Source organism: Solanum verrucosum, unplaced genomic scaffold (genome assembly GCF_900185275.1).
Source record: "Solanum verrucosum unplaced genomic scaffold, falcon-dt-bn FXZP01000253.1, whole genome shotgun sequence".
NCBI classification, from domain to species: domain Eukaryota; kingdom Viridiplantae; phylum Streptophyta; class Magnoliopsida; order Solanales; family Solanaceae; genus Solanum; species Solanum verrucosum.
Genome location: NW_026019984.1, coordinates 5,071,057 through 5,096,315, shown reverse-complemented (window position 1 = coordinate 5,096,315; position 25,259 = coordinate 5,071,057). Strand labels below are relative to the sequence as shown.

The 25,259-nt window shown below is 28.9% G+C and overlaps 1 protein-coding gene across 1 annotated transcript; it reads left to right on the top strand.

Annotated features, from left to right (window-relative positions):
• Window positions 1-20,395: 20,395 nt before the first annotated feature.
• LOC125818066 (hexokinase-3) lies at window positions 20,396-24,765 on the top strand. The gene is made up of 9 exons (XM_049497577.1): window positions 20,396-20,980; window positions 21,677-21,827; window positions 21,936-22,118; window positions 22,552-22,626; window positions 23,190-23,345; window positions 23,437-23,535; window positions 23,621-23,748; window positions 23,841-23,922; window positions 24,055-24,765. Exons 1-9 carry the CDS (start codon window positions 20,709-20,711, stop codon window positions 24,445-24,447), a joined length of 1,539 nt encoding a protein of 512 aa, XP_049353534.1. The 5' UTR covers window positions 20,396-20,708; the 3' UTR covers window positions 24,448-24,765.
• The last annotated feature ends 494 nt before the right edge of the window (window positions 24,766-25,259 follow it).

Here is a 25,259-nt window from a genome sequence, read left to right as displayed (position 1 = left end):
GAATAATTTATCTTAAAATTGTAGTGTTATTTTTATCTACACTGAAGATGAAATTGAAATAACTAATCCTGGAATAACTTATTCCAAACCAAATGAGTCCTTAATATATCTTCACTAGACTTTGCTTATATGAATTACTGCGCTTATGCGTAGAAGAGAATAGAAGTGGGGTCTGAGAAAAATAATGTGTACATAATGTTACTTTTATCTGCTACAGATAGAAATATTGTTATTTATGGACCCTCGAATTAAGTAAATAAAAAAATCAAAAGAGAAAATAATAGTGACAACAATTAATTTGACAATTGATGATATTGATAAAAAAAAATAAAAAATTATTATAACATTCAACTATTTACTAATCTTTTATTCTAATCATCTAACTCCATATTCTCTTATCTAAGTAAAGTATAACACAAAATATCGATAAATAAAAAAGTAAAAGAAATTGTATTTAAATTATAATTATGATTGATGATTTGAGTTAATTCTCATGCTTACTCTTTGACGTACTTTTTTCTACGGATCATAAAATTAAAAGGTATTTTAATATCTCTGCTATATTTTTAATTTAATATAATAAAATTTAAAAAATTATTTTTTAAACTTTATATCACATTAAATATATGAAACAAATTAAAACGGAAAAAATATTTTATATGGTATTATTGCAAGTTAAAAGTTCTCATATTATTTTATTTTATTTTATTTTCATGCCGACAGTAAGGAAGATAAGCAGCCAAACAGATTCTAAAGTTTAATGTCACATCCATATTTTTCTTTATTTTATAAATTTGGACCATGCGTTGTTTATTTTTCGATGTATGTGAATGTCGAGTCGTATAGTACTAAGTATTAATTTATTTTACTGAATAACATTTGATTAGAAGCATAATTTTTAATTATTCTTTTTTCTTTGGTTTTATATTCGGTGTTCAGAGCATGTATTAAAGCTCCCATTAAATTTAGATTGCGCATTACAGGGCTCATTTGGGGGTGACGCTTCAAACGTGATTCTGTCCATGATCTAACCGAGACCTTTGATTAAGGGTGAAGTAGTCCCACCAGTGCACCACAACTCATGTCGAAGCTTAGTAGTGGCCTTGTAGATTCTAGAGTTGATCTTGTTGATTCTTGATTATTATTTTTTTCTAGATTTTTATAACAAAGTTTAGACTCTTGTTGTCCTAGGTGTATTTTGCAGTTGTTTCGATATACTATAGTTATTATTGTTATCTCTATATTCAAATTAACAAATCAGAAATAATAAAAGATGAAAAGAAAAATAAAAAGAACTATTCGAATCGACAGAACCCACTGTGTATCTTTAAGAAATTTATTAATCCCCTTAAGTACCAGATGTTGTAGATTAATTCCTCCCAAGATAAAATGGATTATGCCATTAAAGAAGTAGCGGTACCTCAAACTTCGATAATTTCAACGAACTCCAAAAGATAGCAACGAGATCACTCACAAACACAATCGGTCGATTTTGTTTGTAAGAAATGTATGTAGAAGAAGGGAAGAATTCGATTCAAAAAAATGAGAGAAAGACTCTATATTTATAGCCAACAAAGGATAGTATGAAAATGTGTTAATTGTGCCTTATCGGAAATATCACAACTCTTTGGAAAAGAGACAACCTTTCAGAAAGGTCGCAACCCTTTGGAAAATTAAAGGCACAACCTTTCGAATGGTCACAACCCTTTAGAAAAGACACAGCATTTCGTAAAGGTCACAACCCTTCATAAAAGTCGCAACCCTTCAGAAGAGTCACAAACCTTCACTTCATATTCACACCTTTAAAACCCAATAATTATAGCCTTGAAAATGCTTGTTTGGTTGTATTCATATATGTATTTTAGGCCTAGTTGTTTGTTTCTTGATCCATAGCGTCATTAGATATTGTTTGCTTCCCTTCGATTTTAGTATTAATAGTTTTAGTAGTTTCTTGTTTTGTGTATATCGTGTCTAGTTTACATCTCCATAATGGCTTTAGGGGATGATGGTTGACTAGGGTCATGTCTTCGATTGATGTCAGTGGTAAGAGGTAGAAGTGGGAAATGGGTCACAGGTTCTCCTAAGCTAAGAGTAGGATTGTTGAACATAGGATTGTTGTTGGGGAAGTCCATAGAGCTAGTGATCAAAGATTCTCAAAAAGAATAAGATAAATATAACTTGTATCCAAGAGACCAGATGGTAGGTAGGCACAAGATGTGGACAGATTTAAGTTATGATACTTAGAAGGCTCGAGGGATAGGAGTGGAGTCGGTATTTTAGTAAATGATTACCATAGGGAGCGAGTGGTGGAGGTTATGAGCATCAATGGATGATGACGATTAAGCTATTCGTTGGCGGGTTTAATTTGAACGTTATTAGTATATATGTATTTCATGTGGACCTATATGAGGAGGTCAAAAAGCTCTTTTGGGAGGATTTGAATAAGGTTGAGAGAGGTATATCTAACACCAATAAAATTTCCATTGTTGGAGATTTTAATGGTTATATTGGGGAAACTTCTAGAGGCTTTAATGATATACATGTTGGCTTTGGTTTTGGGGAGAGGATGGAGGGGGAGCTTTGCTTCTGAATTTCGCCAAAGCTTTTGATTTGGTAATTGCTAACTCATGTTTTCGGAAGAGGGAGAAACACTTGGTTACCTTTCGTAGAACTATAGCTAAGACTAAAATAGATTAGTGATGAGGCCTTTGTAAATATTGTAAGGTTATCCCGAGTGAAAATCTTACTACCCAACACAAGATTTTGGTGAAAAAATTGAAGATTAATAGGGACAGAAGAAAGACGACCGTTCATGACCAACCAAGGATTAAGTGGGGTGGCTTGACTCCTGCCTTTCTCGGGAGATATGAGAGAAGTTGATTAGTATAGGGGCCTAGTGTAGAAGCGAAGATGTGAACACCATGTGGTATAGGGTATCTAGTTGCATTAGGGAAGCAGCTACAGAGGAGATAGGGGTATCTTGGGTGGTCATTAAGGATTGGTGGTGGAATGGAGAGATCCAAAGCAAAGTGAGAGCAAAAAATGGTGCATGTATAAAGTTAGTAGAGTGTGTAGACGAGAAACAGAAGCAGATGCTTAAGGAAGTCTATAAGAAAACGAAGACAAAAGCTAAGTTAGCGATTACGACTGCTAAGACGACATCTTTCGAACACTTGTATGTCGAGATAGGGGCAAAGACGAGGATAAAAAATTGTATAGGCTCACAAAAGCGAGAGAGATAAAATCTTGCGACTTGGATCAAGTAAAGTGCATCAACGATGAGGAAGACAAGGTGTTTATGGAAGAGTCCACTATTAAGCACAAATGACATGCATATTTTCACAAACTCTTAAACGAAGAAGGGGACTGAGACATTGTGTTGAGTGACTTGGCACACTCTGAAAGACTTCAGAACTTTGGGTACTGAAGGTGTTTTAGGGTTGAGGAGGTTGCTCATGCTACTAGTTGGATGAACAAGAGAAGAACACATACAAGACATGTATGAAGTGGTTGACTGGGTTGTTTGATGTTATCTTTAGGACGATATAAAGGCCCGACGAATGGAGATGCAATACGATGGTCCCATTATATAAGAATAAGGATGATATTTAAAACTGTAACAATTATAGGGATATTAGATTGCTAAGCTACACTATGAAAGTTCGAGAGTGAGTGACATATATGAGAATGGTGTCCATTTCCGAGAATCAATTTGAATTCATGTCGTGGTGATCGACTACTGATGTCATCCATCTCGTACGAAGACTGGTGGAGAGGTATATGAAGAGGAAGATGAACCTACGTATGATGTTTATTGATCTTGAAAAGGGCATATGACAAAGTACCGAGGAATGTCCTCTAGAGGTATTTGGAGGCTAAAGGGAATCCCCAATGGTTTATATTAGGGCCATAAAGGACATATATGATAGAGCAATATCATATATGGTATTAGATCTTGCATAAGTAATACCATGTTTGGTAGTTGGTTAGGATTTATGTATAAAATTAATACAATAACTGATTTGCAATTTAGAAAGATGTATAAATAATACATGTATAACTTTTGAGGAAATTTATGTATAATATATGCAGGATATAAGATGGACAATACATGAATACGTGATACATAAATAACTAAATCTTACGTAACTAATTTCTACATAAAATAATACATAAATTTCTTTCATAATTAATTTATGTATTAGCCCTAGAGTTGGTAGCTAGGGAAATAAGATGAGTTTGAAATTAATTCTTAAAAAATGAGGTAGATAGTAGTAGAATATTTTTGGAGGGGAAAGTGGGGCATGGCATTAACCGCCCTACTAATATCCCTATCATAAACTTTTGGAAAAGCTTTCAATTTATTATTATTTTCAAAATCTATTCTTAGAATCCTACGATAATGACTTGTTTTGATTATGACAACTGAATAAATAAATAATAATAATAATTATTATTATTATTAATCTATTAATTAAGTAATATATTTCCAATAGACTTTGTAGAAATAGTAATACCTAATTGGTAAGGTCAAGCCCACCACTATACTTTAGCATGCTAAGCCTTGACATGTTTGATTATGATTGTGATGTATGACATGGTTTTTTTCTTTGGCTTAAGTCATGTACATTCTTTAAAGTTGTCCGCACAATTCACTTAGATATCTTAACTAGAATTCGTATCTATTGAACACCTAAATTGTTCAAAATATATACCTATTAAATACAAAATATTGATATGGCGAAATAAGTGTAACTCACTGTTGTTGAGTGCGTGAATGGACTTTTTTTTTAAACCTTTAAAAATAAATTAGTGCTTATTTTCTTGACACTTGACATGTATTAATTAAATAACTAACAACTCATTTAATTAAACATTTATCTCTTTATTTATAAAAGAAACTAACCCCACACCCATGTACAAGTCCTCTTCTTCTTCTTCTTCTTCTTCAACCCACCATTTGAAAGACTTCAAATTCTCTGCCTTTTGTTTTGTTCTTCTTTTTTCTTTTTTTTCATTTTTTGTTATAAACAAACTAATTGAATTTTCAAGAAGAAGGAAAATAATCGGACCATTGGAGTTAAAAAGTTAGCCGACATTCATGCATCTCTATTTTCAATAACTCCGATCAAGCAATCATCACCATTCATTAAACTTATTAAAAATGGTATAAAAAAACTGATATTCTTTTGATTTCTCTTCATCGTCAATTTTGAAATAATTTATCAACATCTATTATTTTCACAAAAATTCCAATAATCACAGGAAGAATAGAATACAATGAGTGACAGGGAAAGAAAAAAAAGGCAAAAGATTAGGTGGGTGTATTAGGGCTGGGTGGGAGATATTTTCTTTTTTGTTATTGTTAAGGAATCATGGTGTAGTGACCAGGGAAGAAGAGAAAGAAGAAAGGGCAATGGGTTAAGTAGGGGGAGAAATTTTCTTTTTTATTCTTTTTTCAATTTAATTTTTCTAGATTATTAAAGGCTGAAAATATTTTTCATTTTTTAAAATTAAAAATTTGGACCCATGTGCCACGTGTCGTAATTCTATTCGTGATTTTTTAAAGAAAATGTGTGTGAATTACCTGCACAATATTTGTAAAGCTAGTTGTCATTTTATGTTCAATAGATAAATATTCGTTAATATTAAAGTGTCTAATAGGTAAGAATCCTAGTTGAGGTGTCTAAATAAATTATGCGGATACCTTTAAGGAGTCGTGAATGACTTAAGTCTTTTTCTTTTCTTTATTTCCCACTATTTAACTAACTACAATAACAAGCCAAAATTTTCTAATATTATATAACAATTTTTTTAATCATTGATCTTTTTTTTTATTGTTGGTTGTTCATTCAGTGTTCCGAATTCGTATTAGAGTCTAGACTAAATTTAGATCGCGCACTATAAGGCTCATTTTGAAGTGGCGCTTTCAACATGATTTTCTCCGTATCAAGGACTCGAACTCAAGACTAATAATTAAATGTAGAGCAGTTTCACCAATGCACCATAACTAATGTTGATCCACTATCATTAAATATCATTTTGATTCATTTATCTTTTCTTCACCGCTATATGCTTATATTTTTATTGATAAGTCTTAAATTAATATGTTAATAATGAAAGTCAATTCTTTGTTTTTTTTTTTTTTGATGATATAGATTTTTCAGGATTTGAAGATGCAGTATTTAAATAACTAAACTAATTAGGAGAGTAACTAAAAAAATCTTGGTAGAAGCGTATTTGTAGGAATTAAAATTTATGTTATTAATCGTCGAGTTTTTTTACGAATGAATTTTCTTTGACCATAATCTAAATATTTCGGAGAGGCATAATATATAAATATGACCCTTAACTTGGCGTCAACTGACAACTATGACCTTTAACGTTGGGTGTGCATAAGTATGCACTTAAAATTGTATAAAATTGAACAAATAGACACATTTATCATATATGACACCCTAACATGAAAATTTTGTGTCCTACGTGGCGTCCTACATATATTATGTCATGTAGGACACGTGTGTCTAATTGTTTAATTTTATACAAGTTTAAGTGTCTATTTGTGCACACTCAAAGTTGGAGGACATAATTATCCGTTGAAGTCAAGTTAAGAGTCATGTTTATGTATTATGTCTTCTAGAGATGTAAAAAGATTTTTTAAACTTAATGTTGTACTTGTCAAAAAAACAAATGATTAATAAGAACATTAAGATGGAAGTTTTCATTGGTCAACACAAAGTCAAAAGTGTGTATATGTATCTATAGCTAAAATATTTGAAGATGAAAGGGACCACCCCATGGCCCACACACAATGTCACCCCCACCCTCCTCATCCCCACAACTCCCCTTATTATTTTAAAAAATAAATTTACTATAATAATAATAAATATTAAAAAATGAGTGAGGACACGAATATTCGAATTGCCAAACTATATATTGAGGGCCACGAAATAATTAATACACAAATTTCAACATATAAAACAAAGTGGATTAATTATTGTCTCTTCCTCTATTTTTCTCCCCTTACTTTTGTTTTGCCTTTTTTTTTTCTCAATTAGAACATTTTGATATATACAAATAATATTAATAGTATTGAGTTCGTTCTAATTCGAATCTTAATACAGTCATACATTCTTATAACAATCATATTTATAATAAGTAGTTTGATCATATTTCATTGTGAAGTTTGAATAAGTAATTTTTTATTTTCAAAATAAAAAAAATGATATTTAATTGATTTTTATGTTAAGTTGAATTATATATTTTCAAGAATAACATTTTGTCGCAATAACTAAAAAAAATCAAACAAATTAACAATGTTATTAGGTTTAACTTTATCTAATAAAACTTATACTACTAGTCTTCTACTATTTAATTATTGGAGATTTTACTATAACCTTTTGTATTATGCCTTAATTTTTAACTAAATAATTTAAAGTATGACTAAGCTATCTAAGGTACTTTTGTCGTGTAGTTGTTCCAAATCTAATTACTGTTTAAATATATATTTATATTTTATATATGTGTGTGTCACTTTCTCCCAGTGTTTTCTTTTTCCTATTTCTTTTTTACATAAGAAGAGGAAGATAGTTTTCATATAATTGGAGATGGTATGAAATATTTACCCACATGTGGTATCTACAACAGTTATGTACATTATATAATGTCAAGTATACAAAGGTATATGATTCACATTTAACAATAATTGAATCATATTGTAGTATATATTATACACCATGTGAATTGTATATCTAAAGATATGACATGTTGGGTATATAAAATAGGTATAGAATGTAATACTTTTTAAAATGAACTTTTAGTGGGCATATGGTGTCCAAATATTTAAAACTACTCTCTTACTCAAACAATAATATTTTATTCATTGAGTTCGTTAATAATATTTGTAAAACTACACTCGATAATTAAAACAAGTAACAAAGAAAATATTTAAGAATATAAGTAAGAGACTGTTTATCAACATGATTCATGCATGGATGAAATAAATTTTGTTGTTTTACTTTCTTGTTTTTAGTATTGGATCATAAAAAAACATAATAATTTTCATAAGACATTTCCGCAGAAGTCAAAAATCACAATAAGATATTTGGGGACTTTGTTGGACATAATTTCTTTCTTTATTGAGCTAGTGAGATAAAACAACATTCACCATTTTCAAAAATTTATGTAAATTACATAATAATAAAAAATATATATACTTATTAATAATTCAAGTTACACATCCAAAATGCCTACCCAAAAACTAACCTACTTTAAATTTAGTTAGTATTGTTGTGAGGATAACTTCAATTATTCATGAAATGCCAATAATTTCGAATTAGAAATCTTATGTATACTTTTGGTAATGTATGTTATTCCCCATGCCAATAGATGGATTAATTGTATTTTTTTTTTAAAAGAATGGATTTACTTTTTGGTAAGATTACTTTATATTGTTTAAGAGAATAATATTAAAAGAAGTGCTCAACTTTAATATTGTTAATTGAATATGCAAGTGCTATATCACATGTTTTCACTACAACAAATATGATATATAGCTACAACATAAAATTCGTCATTAATTATTTACCTTTTGTGACAAAAATTAATTTTTGTGCTTAAATATATGAGACATATACTTTTAGTGACGAGACATAAAAGTTTGTGGCAAAGTTTTGTCCACTAAAATTTCCCACCAAAAAATGAATTGGCGTCATTTATTAAGTATTGTCAGTCACGAATTTAAAGTTACCACTGACACATTATTTCATCACAAATGATATTTAATTCGTGACAAATTATTTTTGTCTTAAAATTAATTTATTTTTGGACACAAAATAATTTCGTCTCAAAAAATATATTGTTACAATAGCGACAAATAAGAGTGTGTAGTTAAATATTATAAGTTTTAGCTATAAAAATTTAGATTTAATTGTGACATTTATTTTCGTCACTAATAATATGAACAATTGGTGACAATAATTTTATTATCTCTAATTAACCTATGATTTAGTGACAACAAAAAAATGTCACAAAATATGTAAGGAGTTAAATAGCGACGACTTAGAATTTGTAGTTGAATAATTCAACTATTTGCTACGAAAAATTCATAGCTATATACAAAATTTTCTTTGGCTAAGATTGTTCATAATTAGAGAATTTCATAAATGGTCCCTGAACTATTGAAGTAAGTCGAAAATAGTCCCTTAACAATACATTTATCGGTCGATTTTGTAAAAATAAAAAAAAATCAATTCATCAATTTTGTTAAATTACGCAATTATAAAATGTATCATTTGAAAAATACAATCTACATTATAAGTACTGTGAGTGAGTACTATTCTACCACTACATCACAAATATTTGTTGGCTTAAGACATTTCATTTTTTATTTTATACACTTTCATCGATAAAGATTATAGAAAAAATAATTTCTCAAACCTTGATGCTTATTTTTGTGTGTGCCTATCGATTTTGTGGTGCGTAAACTGTACAGACTAAGTCGATTGATTTGCTTCTGTCTAAAAATACATACATAATTAGTAGTGATTCCACGTACGTAGAGCAACTATATAGAGATACAGGGGCGGAGCCAGTAGTATGAACCCCCTTCGGAGGAAAATATTACTATTTATACATGGTTAAAATTATCTTTTATGTATATACAGTAGATGTCGAACCCCCTTCGATTAGTTCGTATGGTTACTTTTTTAAATTTTGAACCCTTATTAAAAATTCTAGCTCTGCTACTGTAGAGATAATATCGACTTACAAATTTAGACTTTGCAAAGATGTGAAATATTTCATGGATTCTATTCATCCGTGTGAAAATTGAAATAAACTAAAAAAAATGAAAGCACAAATGAAAGAAATTGACCAACTAAGAATTTGAATATATTATGATAAAGTACTATAGTTGTGAGTGTCAATGTATTTTTAAAAAATTGATTAACTCATCGAATTGAACTAAGTATTGGATTTCTTCTAGTAAAATCGAAAGTTTAATTTTATATAAATTTATAATTGTACTGAATAATTTTTTAATTTTTTAATTTTTTAATTGTACTAAATAATATGATATTGAAATCCTATCTTTTCAAATATACATTGTTTTAGTTTTAAAAGTAGAAAATAAATTGTTCTTAATAAATTATTTTTAGATGTCTTCTCATAAAATCAAATGTTTTGAAACAAAATAAAAGCTTTAGCAAGGTTCTACCAAGCATATTAAGAACTTTGAAAATCTTGATGTTTTACTTTTTCGTGATGAATATGATGTCATTTGATATTGATTTGGTTCGACTATTTCTAGTTTTTTATTTTATTATTATTTGGTTCAACTATTTCTAGTTTTTTTTTTATTATTACTATTATTAATATTATTGTTGTTGTTGTTGTTATTGTTGTTATTATTTTTATTATTCTTATTATTATTTGTTGTTGTTGTTGTTGTTATTATTATTATTATTGTTGTTATTATTATTATTATTGTTGTTATTATTATTATTATTTCTTATTATTATTGTTATTGTTGTTGCTGCTGTTAATATTATTTTTATTATTATTCGTGTTATTATTTATTTATTTATTATTATTATTATTGTTGTTGTTGTTGTTGTTGTTGTTGTTGTTGTTGTTATTGCTATTATTATTCTTATTATTATTGCTATTATTATTTGTTGTTATTATTATTATTATTATTATTATTATTATTATTATTATTATTATTGTTATTAGTATTAGTATTATTTATATTGTTATTATTGTTATTATTGTTGTTGTTATTATTTGTTAGTATTATTTGTTTTATTATTATTATTGTTGTTGTTGTTATCATTATTGTTATTATTGACATTATTATTGTTATTATTTGTTATTATTGTTTGTTATTATTATTTATATTATTTTTAGTTATTATTATTTGTTATAATTATTTGTTATTATTACTTTTTATTATTATTATTTGTTATTATTGGCATTAAACCACTATCTATGCATGTATTTTCAGCCTGAACTGACAAATCTTTTGCTTCTCGGGTGGTGTCGAACAATGGTGCTTGTGTTGCGGGAGATGCCTGCCCGTAGGGTCCGGCCTGCTTCCCGCCCGATCCCATTCCGACCTCGATATGTGGAATCGTCTTGCGCCATATGTACTGAGGTCTTCCCCGCCTCTACCGCTGGTGAGATCTCTGCTTGAACGTAATCATTCTTGTTTTGGATCGTTTTGAGGGCTGTTCTAGATGGATGCACCACAATATTGTTTTGTTATTATTATTTGCTATTTACAATTAATTTTATATTTAATTTTTGTTTCATATGTAAATAATGAATCTTCACTTTTATAGAGATGATGTATACAAATAATTTCACAAATGCGAAATAAAAATTTGAGAAATAAACAAGTACGATGTAAAATCACAATATATGAAGGAGTTTTACCAAATCGTCAAGGTATTTATATATTCTTGATTGATTTAACTTTATTATTATTATTATAGGTTATTGATTTATTTTTATAGTGATTTATACTAATATTACATTTATCTTTCGTCACAGATGTAGACACGTAAATTTTGACTGAATTTAAAGTTTTATATCATTCTTAGTACTTAAATATTTTTTAAAATTCAAATTAAATATGTTTGGATGTATCTTATTTTAGTAAATTTATTTAAAAATATTTGAAAATGACAAAAAAAATAGAGTCACATTTTAATGTAAATTTATTTTAAAGAAAAGAAATTTATAAAAAAATATACTTGTTTCTTTTTATTTAAGTTTTAATAAATGAGATAGCATTTCTTAATTATAATTTATTATTAAATACTTAATAATATATATATATATATATATAAAGAAGCTAATACTATCCTACACTACCCCACTCACCCACATCTCACCCCCACTTCTCCCATTACCCCTCACACTACACAAAACACATTGATAGAAAGATTAAAAAAAAAAAAAACAATCAAAAACACACGACACATACACAAAACACATTGATAGAAAGATTAAAAAAAAAAAAACAATCAAAAACACATACAGAAACTCACGCACCCAAATTCCAAAACATACACCAAACACTCTTTCCTTCTAGCAATACTAACAAAAAATAAATAAAAATTTGTTCAGCGACAAAAGAAAACAAAAGAAAAGTTGAGTTCGGGATTTTATTCGTGGTTTTTAATTTGTGGTTTTGGTTGTGGTCTTTTCTTTGTGAATTAATTTTCACAAGAGGTAACACTTAATCCTTTTTATATAGTTTAATGTCATGATTATACAAATATTGGTTGCAATATATTGAAATTGTTAAATTTTGTATGTGTTTAAACCATTAATATTAGTTGATGTTATGATATGAAGTATATAAATTCAAATCTTTCATATCAACTTTTATGTTTAGATCTTTTATATCATTAAACTTAGTGCGAAATTATTATAACAAACCTTAGTTTATTTCAGGTTTAAACAACCCATGGTTTATTTCATGTTTAAGTAAAACTATTGTCTATGTTTATTCTTGCTTTTATATTTGGATTCTCTTACGATGATACATGTATTTATGGCTTAACAAACTGAAATGATGAGAATAATTAATAACAAATATTTATTATGTAAGATATTAATTTGAATTAATAAGTTTTTCTTTTCATTTTAATGACTAAAATAAAATTAAAAAAAAAAGATTTTAGGTGTCCATAATTCCTACATGTTTATACTAATGTAACATGTGTAAAATTTGTATGAGAAGGCATATTATTTTAATTTATTTTTATTTTGTGTTCTTATTAATCAAAACATAATTTTTTCATTACATTAATTTTGTTAAAAAATAAAACGAATAAAAGAAGAAGAGAAAGAAAAAAAAGGGGAGAAAACCACGCACACCCTTGCCCAAACCCTCCCCCACCCAAGCCAATATCCCCAGTATCTTATTTTCATATTAATAGAATATCAAGAAATAAATAAATAAAAAATCATTTATAATTCAAAATCTCATAACAGTTTCAATTTTAAAAGAAAGTTACACACATTCTTGGATGATTTAGATTCTATATTCTTTAAACTGTATTTCTAGCAAATATGCCTAAGAGTTAGAAAGTTTGCCCTAACTTGAAATTTTTGAAAATATTTTTCTTTATATGAAAAACATCAAAAAAGACACGCTTATTTTATATTTGAAGCTTCATAAATCACGTATATCTGATTCTTATTTCGATAAGATATATAGATAAATCTTTAATTTTTGTGACTTTAAAAAGTTAAAGGATTGCTAAAAAGTGAGAAATGTTTTTTTAAAAGTAAGACTATCAATTTGAAATGAAAAGTATTGCTACATTATAGGTTTTACACTTGCTTAATTTAACTTTAACATTAGAGTATCAATTATTAATAAATAGTGAAAGTGTAATTGTTTTTATATTTTTTTTTCTAGTATTTTATAAGGTGGACCCCATGACAATTTGCACTACTGGTTTTCAGCCTTCGATTTTGATGGTTTTTTTTTTTTTTTTTTATCTTCCAAGACAATTAATTAATTTTAAAAAGGAAAAAAAGTTAAAAAAACTCAAAATAGGAAACATAAAAAAATCTTCCTTTTTTTCTTCTTTGTCTTCTTCATCTTCCTTTCCTTTCTCATCTCCCACGTTCAACTTTAAAACAAATATATATAGAGAGAAAGGAAAACAAAAATTGAAAATAAATCAACAAAAAAGGTCTTTTCTCTGTATTTCATATTCTTTAACCCTATATTCACATAATTACTGGTTGATCTTTAGTGAATATGTAGATCTAACGTTTATTGGCTATGTTTTATTATCATTTTTCACACTCTGTGGTTCAGTAATTGATCGGAGATTATACCATATAAGGCCTAATCACAACTGAGTCTTTTTTTTTCTTTATTTAGGAGACCAATTGTTAAAGATGTGAACTTGGTACTGTTTTTATGGTTTTATGTGGGATTTTTCTGTTCTTTTGTTCATTTTGCACTTATAATTTTACTGGTTTTAGTTTTTACATTATGTTTTAATAGTTAGTAGTTTCATGAATGGTGGAGTTTATGTTGCCATATAGAGTAGTTTGTGATGATATACTCCATAAACTCACTTATGTTAAATTTTTAATGATAAAATTTATATTGTAAAATTACTTATAAAACTGGGCATTACAACATATGAAAGACAAATCGTGTTACATATTTTTACTTTTGAATCTAATATGAACATCTCAATTTAAATCTTTATTTTATTTTCCCTCTCTTTTTACAGGTATAAAAGGTGAGAATTGAAGCATGATTGATTGGAAGCTATGCGTCACCACATTATTGATACTTTGGAAGGAATTTTTACTTATATGTCTTTGTTTAGGAGTAGTATTTGGTATATTTTGGTTAGATTTTCTTGTCATTGCACACATTTTACTTTTATTTAAGGAATTTGTAATGAGACATTATTCTTTAGTATAATTTTAGTTATTTTTATTATATGATCATGGGTTAATTTTGAGACAAATATTTTTGTCATTAAATAATTAATTCATCACATCTTGATTATTTTCAGTGACAAAAATGTATTGTCGTAGTACTCTTTTTGTTGAATATGAATAATTTTTTTTTATTTTGTGACAATTGTAATTGTCACTACTTATGATAATATTTAGTGACAAATGTCGTCGGTAAAAGCAACACTTGTAGTGACAAAATGATAGATTGAATCACAAAATTATTAACCTTTTTTATAATAATAAATTTGTCCCTAATTTATACATTTAAGGACAAAATAATTTTTTGTATTTAAAAAATAGTCATTAGTGACGATATATATTTTTTCAACTACGAAATACATATAACTTTTGAGACAATTGATGTCGTCATTGATTGAACTAAATAATTATTGACGATATAGTTTTGTCGGTAGTTATAACCTTTTTAGTGACAAAAGTACTATTAACTACAAAAAAAGTTAGACTTTTTACGACAAATAAATTCGTCACAAATGTTTATGCATTTGGGTACGATTTTTCTTTTTGTAGTTAATATATTAGTTTTAGCGACGAAGCACTAAATCGTCTTTGTATACTTTTAGTGACACACGTTTAGTGATGACTAATTGACGAAATTTTTTTCGTCACACAAAATTTTTAGTGACGAAATATGATTTATAGATGACGAAATAATTTGTCCCTAATAATTAAATTTGTTGTAGTATTTGTTACTGCCTAATAACTTATCACATTATTGAATTCAAAATAAAATATGATATATATATATATATATATATATATATATATATATATATAGAGAGAGAGAGAGAGAGAGAGAGAGAGAGAGAGAGGATGTTTGTTAAAACTTACAAGCAAAATTGGCTCATAAATACTTTTTCACTTATCTACGTATTTGATAAACTCTCAAAATCGGTCTACTCTAACTTATAAACACTTTTAATTTGATCAAAACTTTTACGAATTTATCCATAATATTTTTTGATTCTCAAAATATCTTTTAAAAATAAAACCTCTAACTCAAAGACGTATCTAATGGGGGGTCACCGGGTTCACGTGAACCCATGGTCCCCTCCCGAGATCATACATAGTAGTGTTATATTTTTAAAAAAAATATTGAAATATAGATGTGTGAACCCACACTTGAAGTATCACATAATGTGATTATGACTGGGTGCACCTCTCTCCGCGAGGTTAGAAATTTGAATTTTATATTTAATTTTAGATCTATAATTTTAAAACTTTAACGATTTTTAGTAGTAAAATCCTAAATGTCGAACTGATCAAATTTATATCATAGATCAATCTTTTTATAACAGTGCACCCATTATCTCAAAATCTTGAATACGCCTCTGCGGCCTTTGCTCTAACTTCATATTCCTTCTATGTAAGTTGTTTCTCAGTTTCTTTAAAAGGATACTAATTAAATTTGTATTTTCAAAATGTATTTTAGTTATTATTTTAAATAACACTTAGCTTATCAACACTTCTTTTTACCAAATACGTCAATTATTTATTATCAATTTCAATATTTTTATTCAAACGCGTACTACTTATTTATAAACTTAATTTCACCACTTAAAACATATCAACTAATCCAAATAAACTCATAAATTAACTAGATTAAAGCTTAGCTATGATATCATGCTTACATGATGCCTATTATTTCTAAGAGTAGTTATAACATTTTATATAAATTTTTGAACTATGAAAGTTACAAATAATGTCACTATGGGAAATATAACAAATTTGCTAATTGTTTGAATTTGATTTCGAATTTGTCATTATTGATAGTGAACTAACTCAATTTTTCTCCTCAATTGTAGAAAATATAACAAATTTGCTCCTCAAAATTTATAGAATTTCAATAATATATTTTTATCTATATAAAGTATATTTTATCATTGAGATTTCGAGTACCAATAATTTTTAATCAAAAAGATTACACCTACCTAAAATGATTAAAATAGCTCAATTATATCCAATTGCCTATCATGTTCACCCCCACCCCCAAAAATTAAAATCAAACACAAAATCTAGAAAATCAAATATATTTCTCATAGAATGATAAATAAAATTAGATTTGAATAAAGTTTAGATTGTAGTTTCAATATGTGTTTGCCCATAATTTTTCGGAACACATTTTACCTTTTTTAAAATAATAATATGAAATTTATATTCATAAGTTTTAAAACTATCAAAAATATCATAATTTTGATACAATATTATCAATTTATAGTGAACTAGTTAATACATTATCCAAAAGTTATCACGTAAATTACAGTCATGTCTACATTACAATAAAGTACAATAAAATTAGTTTCATTGTTTTACATATTAACCAAATGAAAATAACGATTAATTCAATCTTTTGTGAGTTGTTAAATCATTGAACTTGTTTTTTTACAATCAAATGAATGAATAACTTGCGAAAGTTAGGGTTAAGAAAGTAAAACAAAAAAAAACTTTTGTTGGCTAAATCATGTTTTTGCAAAATAAATTGTAATTGGATAATCATAATTACCTCATATTTGAAATAAAATTCAAATCAATGGATAAATTTATTTTATTTTAAATTGTTAAGAATTATTTTTTTCCTCTTTTTTCCTTATAACTTTTACCATTTTTTTTTTAAAAAAAAACTTTATAAATTTCACATTTTTGTTCATTTCTTTTTCTTGGAATTTTGTTTGGTGGTTCATGTATATGGTGGAGGAGAGTGTGGAAGACATAAGAAAGAGAATAGTACAGCTATGGGTTGCAATCTATTGTCTTTTGTACTGTCTACTAAGAAAAATGTAATGACCTTTTTTTTCGTTTTCAATTTATATGAGATAGTTTTATTCGATATAAAATAAATTAAAATTTTGTAGTTGAAAATATGTTATTGTATAATTGTAAATCATTCCATTAAAGATAAAATGAATATTTTAAAATTAAATTATTTGCAAATATATAAACGTGTCATCTTTTTGAAAATCGACTAAAAATAAAAGTGGGTCATATAAACTGAGACGATTGCACTCCTCTAAAAAATATTTTTTTGTTCATTTTTTCTCGTTGCTTTTCACATATCAAGAAAGAATAGTTCCAGAGCTGATCATTAATTACTTATTTTTAAAATCTTTTTTTAAGATTTAACACTAAACATCAATTTCGAAAACAACTTATCTACCTCCATAAGGTTGTAGTAAAATCTGCGTACACCTTATTATTTTCATACCTTATAGAGTAGAATTTTGCTGGATATGTTATTGTTATTGTTGTAATACAGTAAACATAGTTCTAATACTAAACATCAATTTCGAAAACAGTCTTTCTACCTGACTGAGGTAATGAAGGAATTTCTCTGGGTCTATTATTATTGTTGTTGTAATACTAAACAACAATTAATATGAACAATGTAGCAAAATAGCCATATATTTTTTTTTTTAATTTTATTTTAATGAGTGTGTCAAGTCTAAATATGATAAGTAAAAGTGGAGAATTTGTGGCTTAGGTCGCAAGTTCAAGCCCCACACTATGCAAAACGAAGTTTGGTATTTAAGTGGAGAAAGGTAGAGGGGCAGACCCATTATCCATCGAGTTTAGAAGACTGTGATTGGTCCAAGGACGGGTCACGAATTTCTTGGTTATCAAAAAAATATGATAAAGTAAAATAAACGGAAGAAAAAATATTTAAACCTTTTTAATGCTTAGCTGGAATTAACGAAACACAGCTGTCATTATGGTACGGTCCGCAGCGTAACCGCACCTTCTACGTCGCCGTTTTTCCACATAATAATTATTTCTCTTTTTTTTTTCTATTTTTTAAATTATTTTTTAAAAAACATTTCTTCTGGAATTTGCTGTCTTCTCTACCTACCCCCTTCGCCACCCCCCACCCCAATAACTTCTGAATGACCATTTTGTCCAAAGCTTTTTTTTAAAATGACATTTTTGTCCTCTCTTTTAATATTTCATATGAATTTCATCAAAGTGGAATCTCACTTTGTTGGTTCTCTACATAAAAACTTGTGGGGTTAGAAGGGTATCCCAAGTAAATTTACTAAAATACCCTTTTCTTATTAATTATAGAACATTTTTTGTTATAAATGCAACCTACTCAAAAATAAAAGATCATAAATTATAAAATCCTTTTCATAAATTTTGGAATTATTAGCCGATGCATTTATGTTTATTTGAATTATTTTAATTTTGGTCTACCTTATTTATTTGGATTTGTTAGATCACCTACAAGGGAATACATTCATTATAATGAGGTATGTATTAATTAATTAAATGAATAAAACATAGTAAAATGGTCAAATAAGGTTTAAATGAGAAAAGTAATCACGACCTGTTTCATATATATTAATAATAAAATTAAATTATAAATATATATGTGTTTCTTAAATTCATTAATATCTCAAGTAAGTGATGTAATGCTATGAGTAAATAATGATTAAATATATTAAGTAATAAATTTTAAAATGAACTCCATTAATTTATTACAAAAAATATCATTTTTATTTAACATAAATGGATAAAAAATCTAAAGTAAAATGGTCAAATAAGAATTGAGTGAGAAAACTAAGCAAAGAATTATTTCACATATTAATAAAATAGGATTATAAATGTATATGGTTTCTTAAATTCATATAAGTGACGTGATGCTATACGTAAATCATGATTAAATATATCAAGTAATAATTTTTTTTAATGAATTCATTACAAAAAAAACTCATCTTTATTTACACTATGAATAAAAATCTAAAGTAAAATGGTCAAGTAAGAGTTCAATGAGAAAAATAATCAAAGATTAATTTCACATATTAATAAAATAAAATTGTAAATATATGTGCTTCTTACATTCATACATATCTAAAGTAAGTGACGTAATGCTATACGTAAATCATGATTAAATATATTAAATTATAGCTTTTTTATGGATTTAATTAATTCATTACGAAAATACTCATCTTTATTTACGCTTAAATAAATACAAAATCATAAATAAAATAGTCAAATAAGGTTTAAATGAAAAAACTAATCAAAGACTTATTCCACATATAAAACAGAATTATAAATGTATATGTATTTCTTAAATTCATAAATCTCTCAAGTAAATTCCTCAAAATAAAAACAAAAAATATAAGTAAATTCCTCAAAATTATATTTTAAAAAAATCATAAAAACTTTAAAAGATCTATACAACATATAAAAAAACAACTTAAAAATTCAAAAAAAAAGTAGTATAAAGTAATTATTATTATAAAATCCTAAACATAAATGCAAACATACTATTAATTATTTCAGAAGTTTAAATTTAATTAAATTAAAGTCCGAATCAAACAAGTCAAAATAGTAGTCCACTATTAAGCAAAAGAAAAAACAAGTCTCTATCAAACTAGTCAAATTTTTTAATGAACCAAAATTACTTTTTATAAATTAAGGTTAATCCCAATTAACTGTATTATTAAAAACAGTCAAACTTAAATGGCAATAACCGTAAATATTCATCAATTTAATGTCCTATTTTCTCACAAAATTCCAAAATCTGTTAAATGTTTTTTCTCATTTTTCAAAAACAATAAAAAGAAATTAATACATCAAGGGCAAAATAGTCTTTTTCATTTCTACTATAAATATCAGACCTTCGCTTTCACAAATAACACACTCTCTTAGTACAAAAAAGCGCAACACCACCGCCCTTTCTCTCTCTAAAATATTACCGGTCGTCGCCGGAGAAAATATCCGTCGAATTCGCCGGCGATAACTCTCACCGGGAAACAATCTCTCTTACAATTTCACTTTTATCAAACTTCCATATTTCAATAGACCGACGTCATACTGTTACCGGCGGCAGTGGAGCAACGCCGGAGGAGAAGGAGGAGGAAGTAAGTTTCATTTCCAGTTCTAGTTTCAACTAATTTAATACGGCATCATTCACGGTGGTTGATTACCGGAAAGTACGCCGTGTTTTTAGTTTTTTCTTTTTTTTAGAACAGTGAGCTTATCGGGAAAAGGAAACGGCGACGTTTAATGACTCAGGGAACATTAAATGACGTTGTTTTAGTGATATAATCAGCGAAGGTTTATTAAAAGGAGGGAGTTTTAAAACGGGATTTTGTTTAAAAACGGTGTCGTTTTTAAGAAAAATGGTTTGACTGATTCATTCTCGAAACGGGAGAAAGAAGAAAAGCAGAGGAAGGGAACGGTGTCGTATGGGGAGGTTAGGAGTTGGGTTAGCGGTGGGTTGTGCTATGGCGGCGTGTATTGTAGCAGCAGCTATGGTGGGTAAGAGGGTAAGCAAGAGGAGGAAATGGTTGAAAATGGTGAAAGTTTTGGAAGAACTGGAAGAGTCATGTGATACTACTGTTTTTAGATTAAAGCAAGTAGTTGATGCTATGGCTGTTGAAATGCATGCTGGACTTGCTTCTGAAGGAGGGAGTAAACTCAAGATGTTGCTTACATATGTTGATAAACTCCCAAATGGGTATGTATGCAATCACACTCTTGCATTTAAGTTATTACTAATACTAGCAACTTTTAGTTCCATGTCATGTTTTTCTTTTTCTCTTGCCTCATTTGAGCTTGATTGCTTATCTGTTACGTTTTTGAAAATTCATGTGAATGTTTATGTAGGTATATATATGGATGCTTATCTCACTTGTTTATCAGATGAATATAGAATACCATGTTCCTGTTTTTTTTTCTTTATGATGTTTTGTTTTCTTTTGCTAATTCGTTTGTTCATGCGTTTGCTCATTGTGTATTGCTAGGGGTGATAGAAGCAAAGCATTGGTAGGTTGTTTTTTTGGGGGGGAGGGGGTGGGAGTGGGAGGTTACAAGTTCTTTTCCTTGAAAGGAGAGAGGGTTTGTGTGAAAGATTGTGCTTTTGTGTTATGTGGTGGTAGATCTTTTGTCTTTATGATTGATTAGGGGTGTTTGTGTTTGGCTTTTTTTTTTTTTTTTTTGGGATGTATTGTGTTTAGGGTCGTGAAGTACGGGGAACAATGCAATTTTAATGCTGGCTTTTCTGGTTGAATGTCTCTTGAGTTAATGAAACACAGGAGAATTCCTCGCTCTGTGTTGCAGTTTTAATGCTGGCTGACAGGTGGCTACTTTGTTAGTTTTCTCTAATGATCATATTTTTGTTATTTGATAACTAATTTTGGGCTTATGATTTTAGGAGTGAGGAGGGAACATATTATGCTCTGGACCTTGGTGGTACAAACTTTAGAGTTTTGAGAGTCCACTTAGGAGACCAAAGGTCTGCTATTCTTGGACAAGATATTGAACGCCAACCCATTCCGCAACACCTAATGACAAGCACAAGCGAGGTAACTGAGTTTGTGCTTCTAATTTTTTTATTATCTTCCTGCAAACAACAATTTTTTTATTTGATTTGTTAGAGATCAACAGTCTTTACCCTTTTTTGTTATGTGTAGGATCTCTTTGATTTCATTGCTTCATCGCTAAAGGACTTCATTGAAAAAGAGGGTAATGACTTAGAACAGACTTCACCTAGGAGGAGAGAACTTGGTTTCACATTTTCATTTCCTGTGAAGCAATCTTCCGTCTCATCTGGCATTTTGATGAAATGGACAAAAGGATTTGCAATTGAAGATATGGTTAGTTAACGAGAGGCTTTGCTCTTATATTCTATGTAGTTCAAAGTTTGTAAATGTCTATGACTTACCTTTTATGAATAAGGTCGTAATTATCGGTCTTGCGGGGTGTGACACTTACCTTTTCCGTGCATGCATGTCGATATTTCGGTAGGAAATTTAGTACTGCTTGTGTTACTTGAACTGTATTATATGACCATGCAAAGCTAACAGCTTGAAGAATCTGTCTATTTCTTTCGAGTCGTCTCAGTATTTCCTTTATATTACAAGTGGGAAATAGTTATCAGTGATGTGAATGTGGTACGGATTTATGAACCTCATATACATGCCCTTGTTTTTAAGGTCATTGCTACGGAATTGTCAATTTACAATATACCTTTGGATTGTCAATTTACAATATAACTTTTTTTCTGTTCTCATGTTTCTTTATTTGTAGATTGGGAGAGACGTTTCTGAATGTCTGCAACTAGCACTCTCCAGGAAAGGTCTAGATGTGCGGGTTGCAGCACTGGTGAGCACTTCCCTCTTCCAGATTCTTGCTTCTGCCCAACTTCTGCTTAGATATATATCCTTGCTCATGTCTGTGAGACTTACTTTTGGATTCTTGCTATCTTCCACTAGGCTCATGTTACATGGTTTAAGTCCCCTCTGTTTTTACTTTAGGTGTTGCTCAGAGCTGTATGATATGATATTTTAACCTTTAGGCCATGTATTTCTCCACATAATAGGATAGTTATTTGTAGACCTTATTTCAGTGAAGCTGTACAATAGATGTCCTAACACTTCTTTCTTGATTTCTGTAGAACATTAAAACAAAGAAAATGGGCATATATAGAAATGATTTTGTTTCTACTATCGTATCTTGCCTTCTTTGAATGTTCAGTCCAGGAAATCATTATTTTATCACTAGTTTATAAATGTCTTCCCTTGTGTATAAGTTGGAGAATTACTGTGGTTAATATTTTTCTCCTTCGTCTTACATAGTATTTTCCTTCAAATTTTAATCGAGACTTGATTATTATTAGCTCTTGTGCAATGGGTATTAGAGCTTATTGTTGTTGCATTATGCCCCAGATAAATGATACTGTGGGAACTCTAGCTCTTGGACATTATAATGATGAAGACACAGTTGCTGCGGTTATAATTGGGACTGGCACTAATGCATGCTATTTGGAGCGGGCAGATGCAATTATTAAGTGTCAAGGTCTTCTAACAACATCTGGAAGCATGGTAATATTTACTTGCATATGTTCACATTTTTTTAGGCTTAGTTCTTTTTATAAAAGTTTGCTTACATGTCTTCCTACTTTCTGTAAATTAGGTGGTCAATATGGAATGGGGAAACTTTTGGTCATCTCATTTACCAAGAACCTCATATGATATCGACTTGGATGTTGCTAGCCCAAACCCAAATGATCAGGTAAAGTTTTTATTTCTTGCAAACCCCGGTGTATTTTATATGACTTGACGCACTTCAAGCATCATATTTGAGGATTATGCTGCAGGGCTTTGAGAAAATGATATCAGGAATGTATTTGGGAGACATTGTCCGGAGAGTGCTCCTTAGAATGTCTAAGCAATCAGATGATTTTGGACCTTCATCTTCAAAATTAGCAATTCCTTTCGTCTTGAGGTGCAACATGTTTTCTTCTCACTTTTTCGATGAATATTTCTATGTGATGTATGGAATTTAGTACTTATTAGTTTAACTGGAAATAATGACAGAACACCGTTGATGGCTGCTATGCATGAGGATGATTCACCTGACTTGAGTGAAGTAGCCAAAATCCTAGAGGAAGTTCTGGAGGTATACCCTTTTTATCTTCCTATCCTACACTTAAATGATTGTGGCATATGATATTTGTCCACTTCTTGTTAAATACTACTTGCCGTGTTGCTTGCTTTCTTACTTCTGGTTCTTGGGCCCCTCGACTTTCAGTTACCCGATGTGCCAGTGAAAGTCCGGAAGCTTGTAGTGAAGGTATGTGATGTCATTACTCGAAGGGCTGCTAGACTAGCAGCTGCTGGTATCGTAGGAATCTTGAAGAAGATTGGTCGAGATGGGAGTGGGGGCATAGCCAGTGGAAAGTTCAGGAGTAATAGGCCAAGTCGGATGAGAAGAACAGTTGTGGCTATCGAGGGTGGTTTATACACAAGTTACACCACATTCAGAGAATACCTGAATGAAGCAATGGCGGAAATTTTAGGGGAAGAAGTTTCCCCTTACGTCGTTCTCAGGGTCATGGAAGATGGATCAGGCACTGGAGCAGCTCTTGTTGCTGCTGCAAATTCACCCCCTGAGGCAGCGGCGGATACAGTACAGCTGCAGTGAATAGAAGCAAATACTAATATATATATATATATATATACATATATATATCTATACACAGCTTTGTAAATTGTAGAAAAATATCTCAATCCATCAAAATGTAAAAGGGAGGTTGTGTATATGTGTCATATATGTCAAAATATGATATATTATATATAGTCTAGGATATCCCCATTGCTGTCTTAGAATGATATTGGCCCATTGCAAGTTGAAGAAAATTAATGGTATTGTTTATTTCATGAAGTGTTTACCCCAATTCTTTATTTTGTGTATGTAAATACATGATCTTTTGAAATGTTCTCATTTAATTATTTATTCATTTATTTTATGTCTTAAACACAACTATTTCTTTTCCACTTGTATTAATTTATGCTTTCATCTGTTCAATGATCTCTTATGCTCACTTACAATTTGAATCGAAAAAAATGTTTGCTTTTGAAAAAAGTTATATATTAAGTTGGACCAAGTATAAACATTAATGGAAAGGAGGCATTTGACATGCAAGCTTTTCCATAAAGCTTATAAAGTAGAGGGATTCTTTAAGGAGAAGTTGACCATTTGTCTTTTTGTCGGCTTGTTTTACTTTATGATATTAATTGATATGTTCGTGTTTACATGTTTATATCTATCTTCTTGTTAATTTTGTTGATATAGAATTAGAAGAATTATAATATGAAACTTAAATATATAATGTAAAGACATGAAAAAGTAATAAAAAGAAGAAGATTGATATACATGAAAAAACATGCACAAGAAAAAAAAAGAAGCGATAAATAGGTTAAGAGAGATAGTACAAGTTAAATGTAGATTCTTTG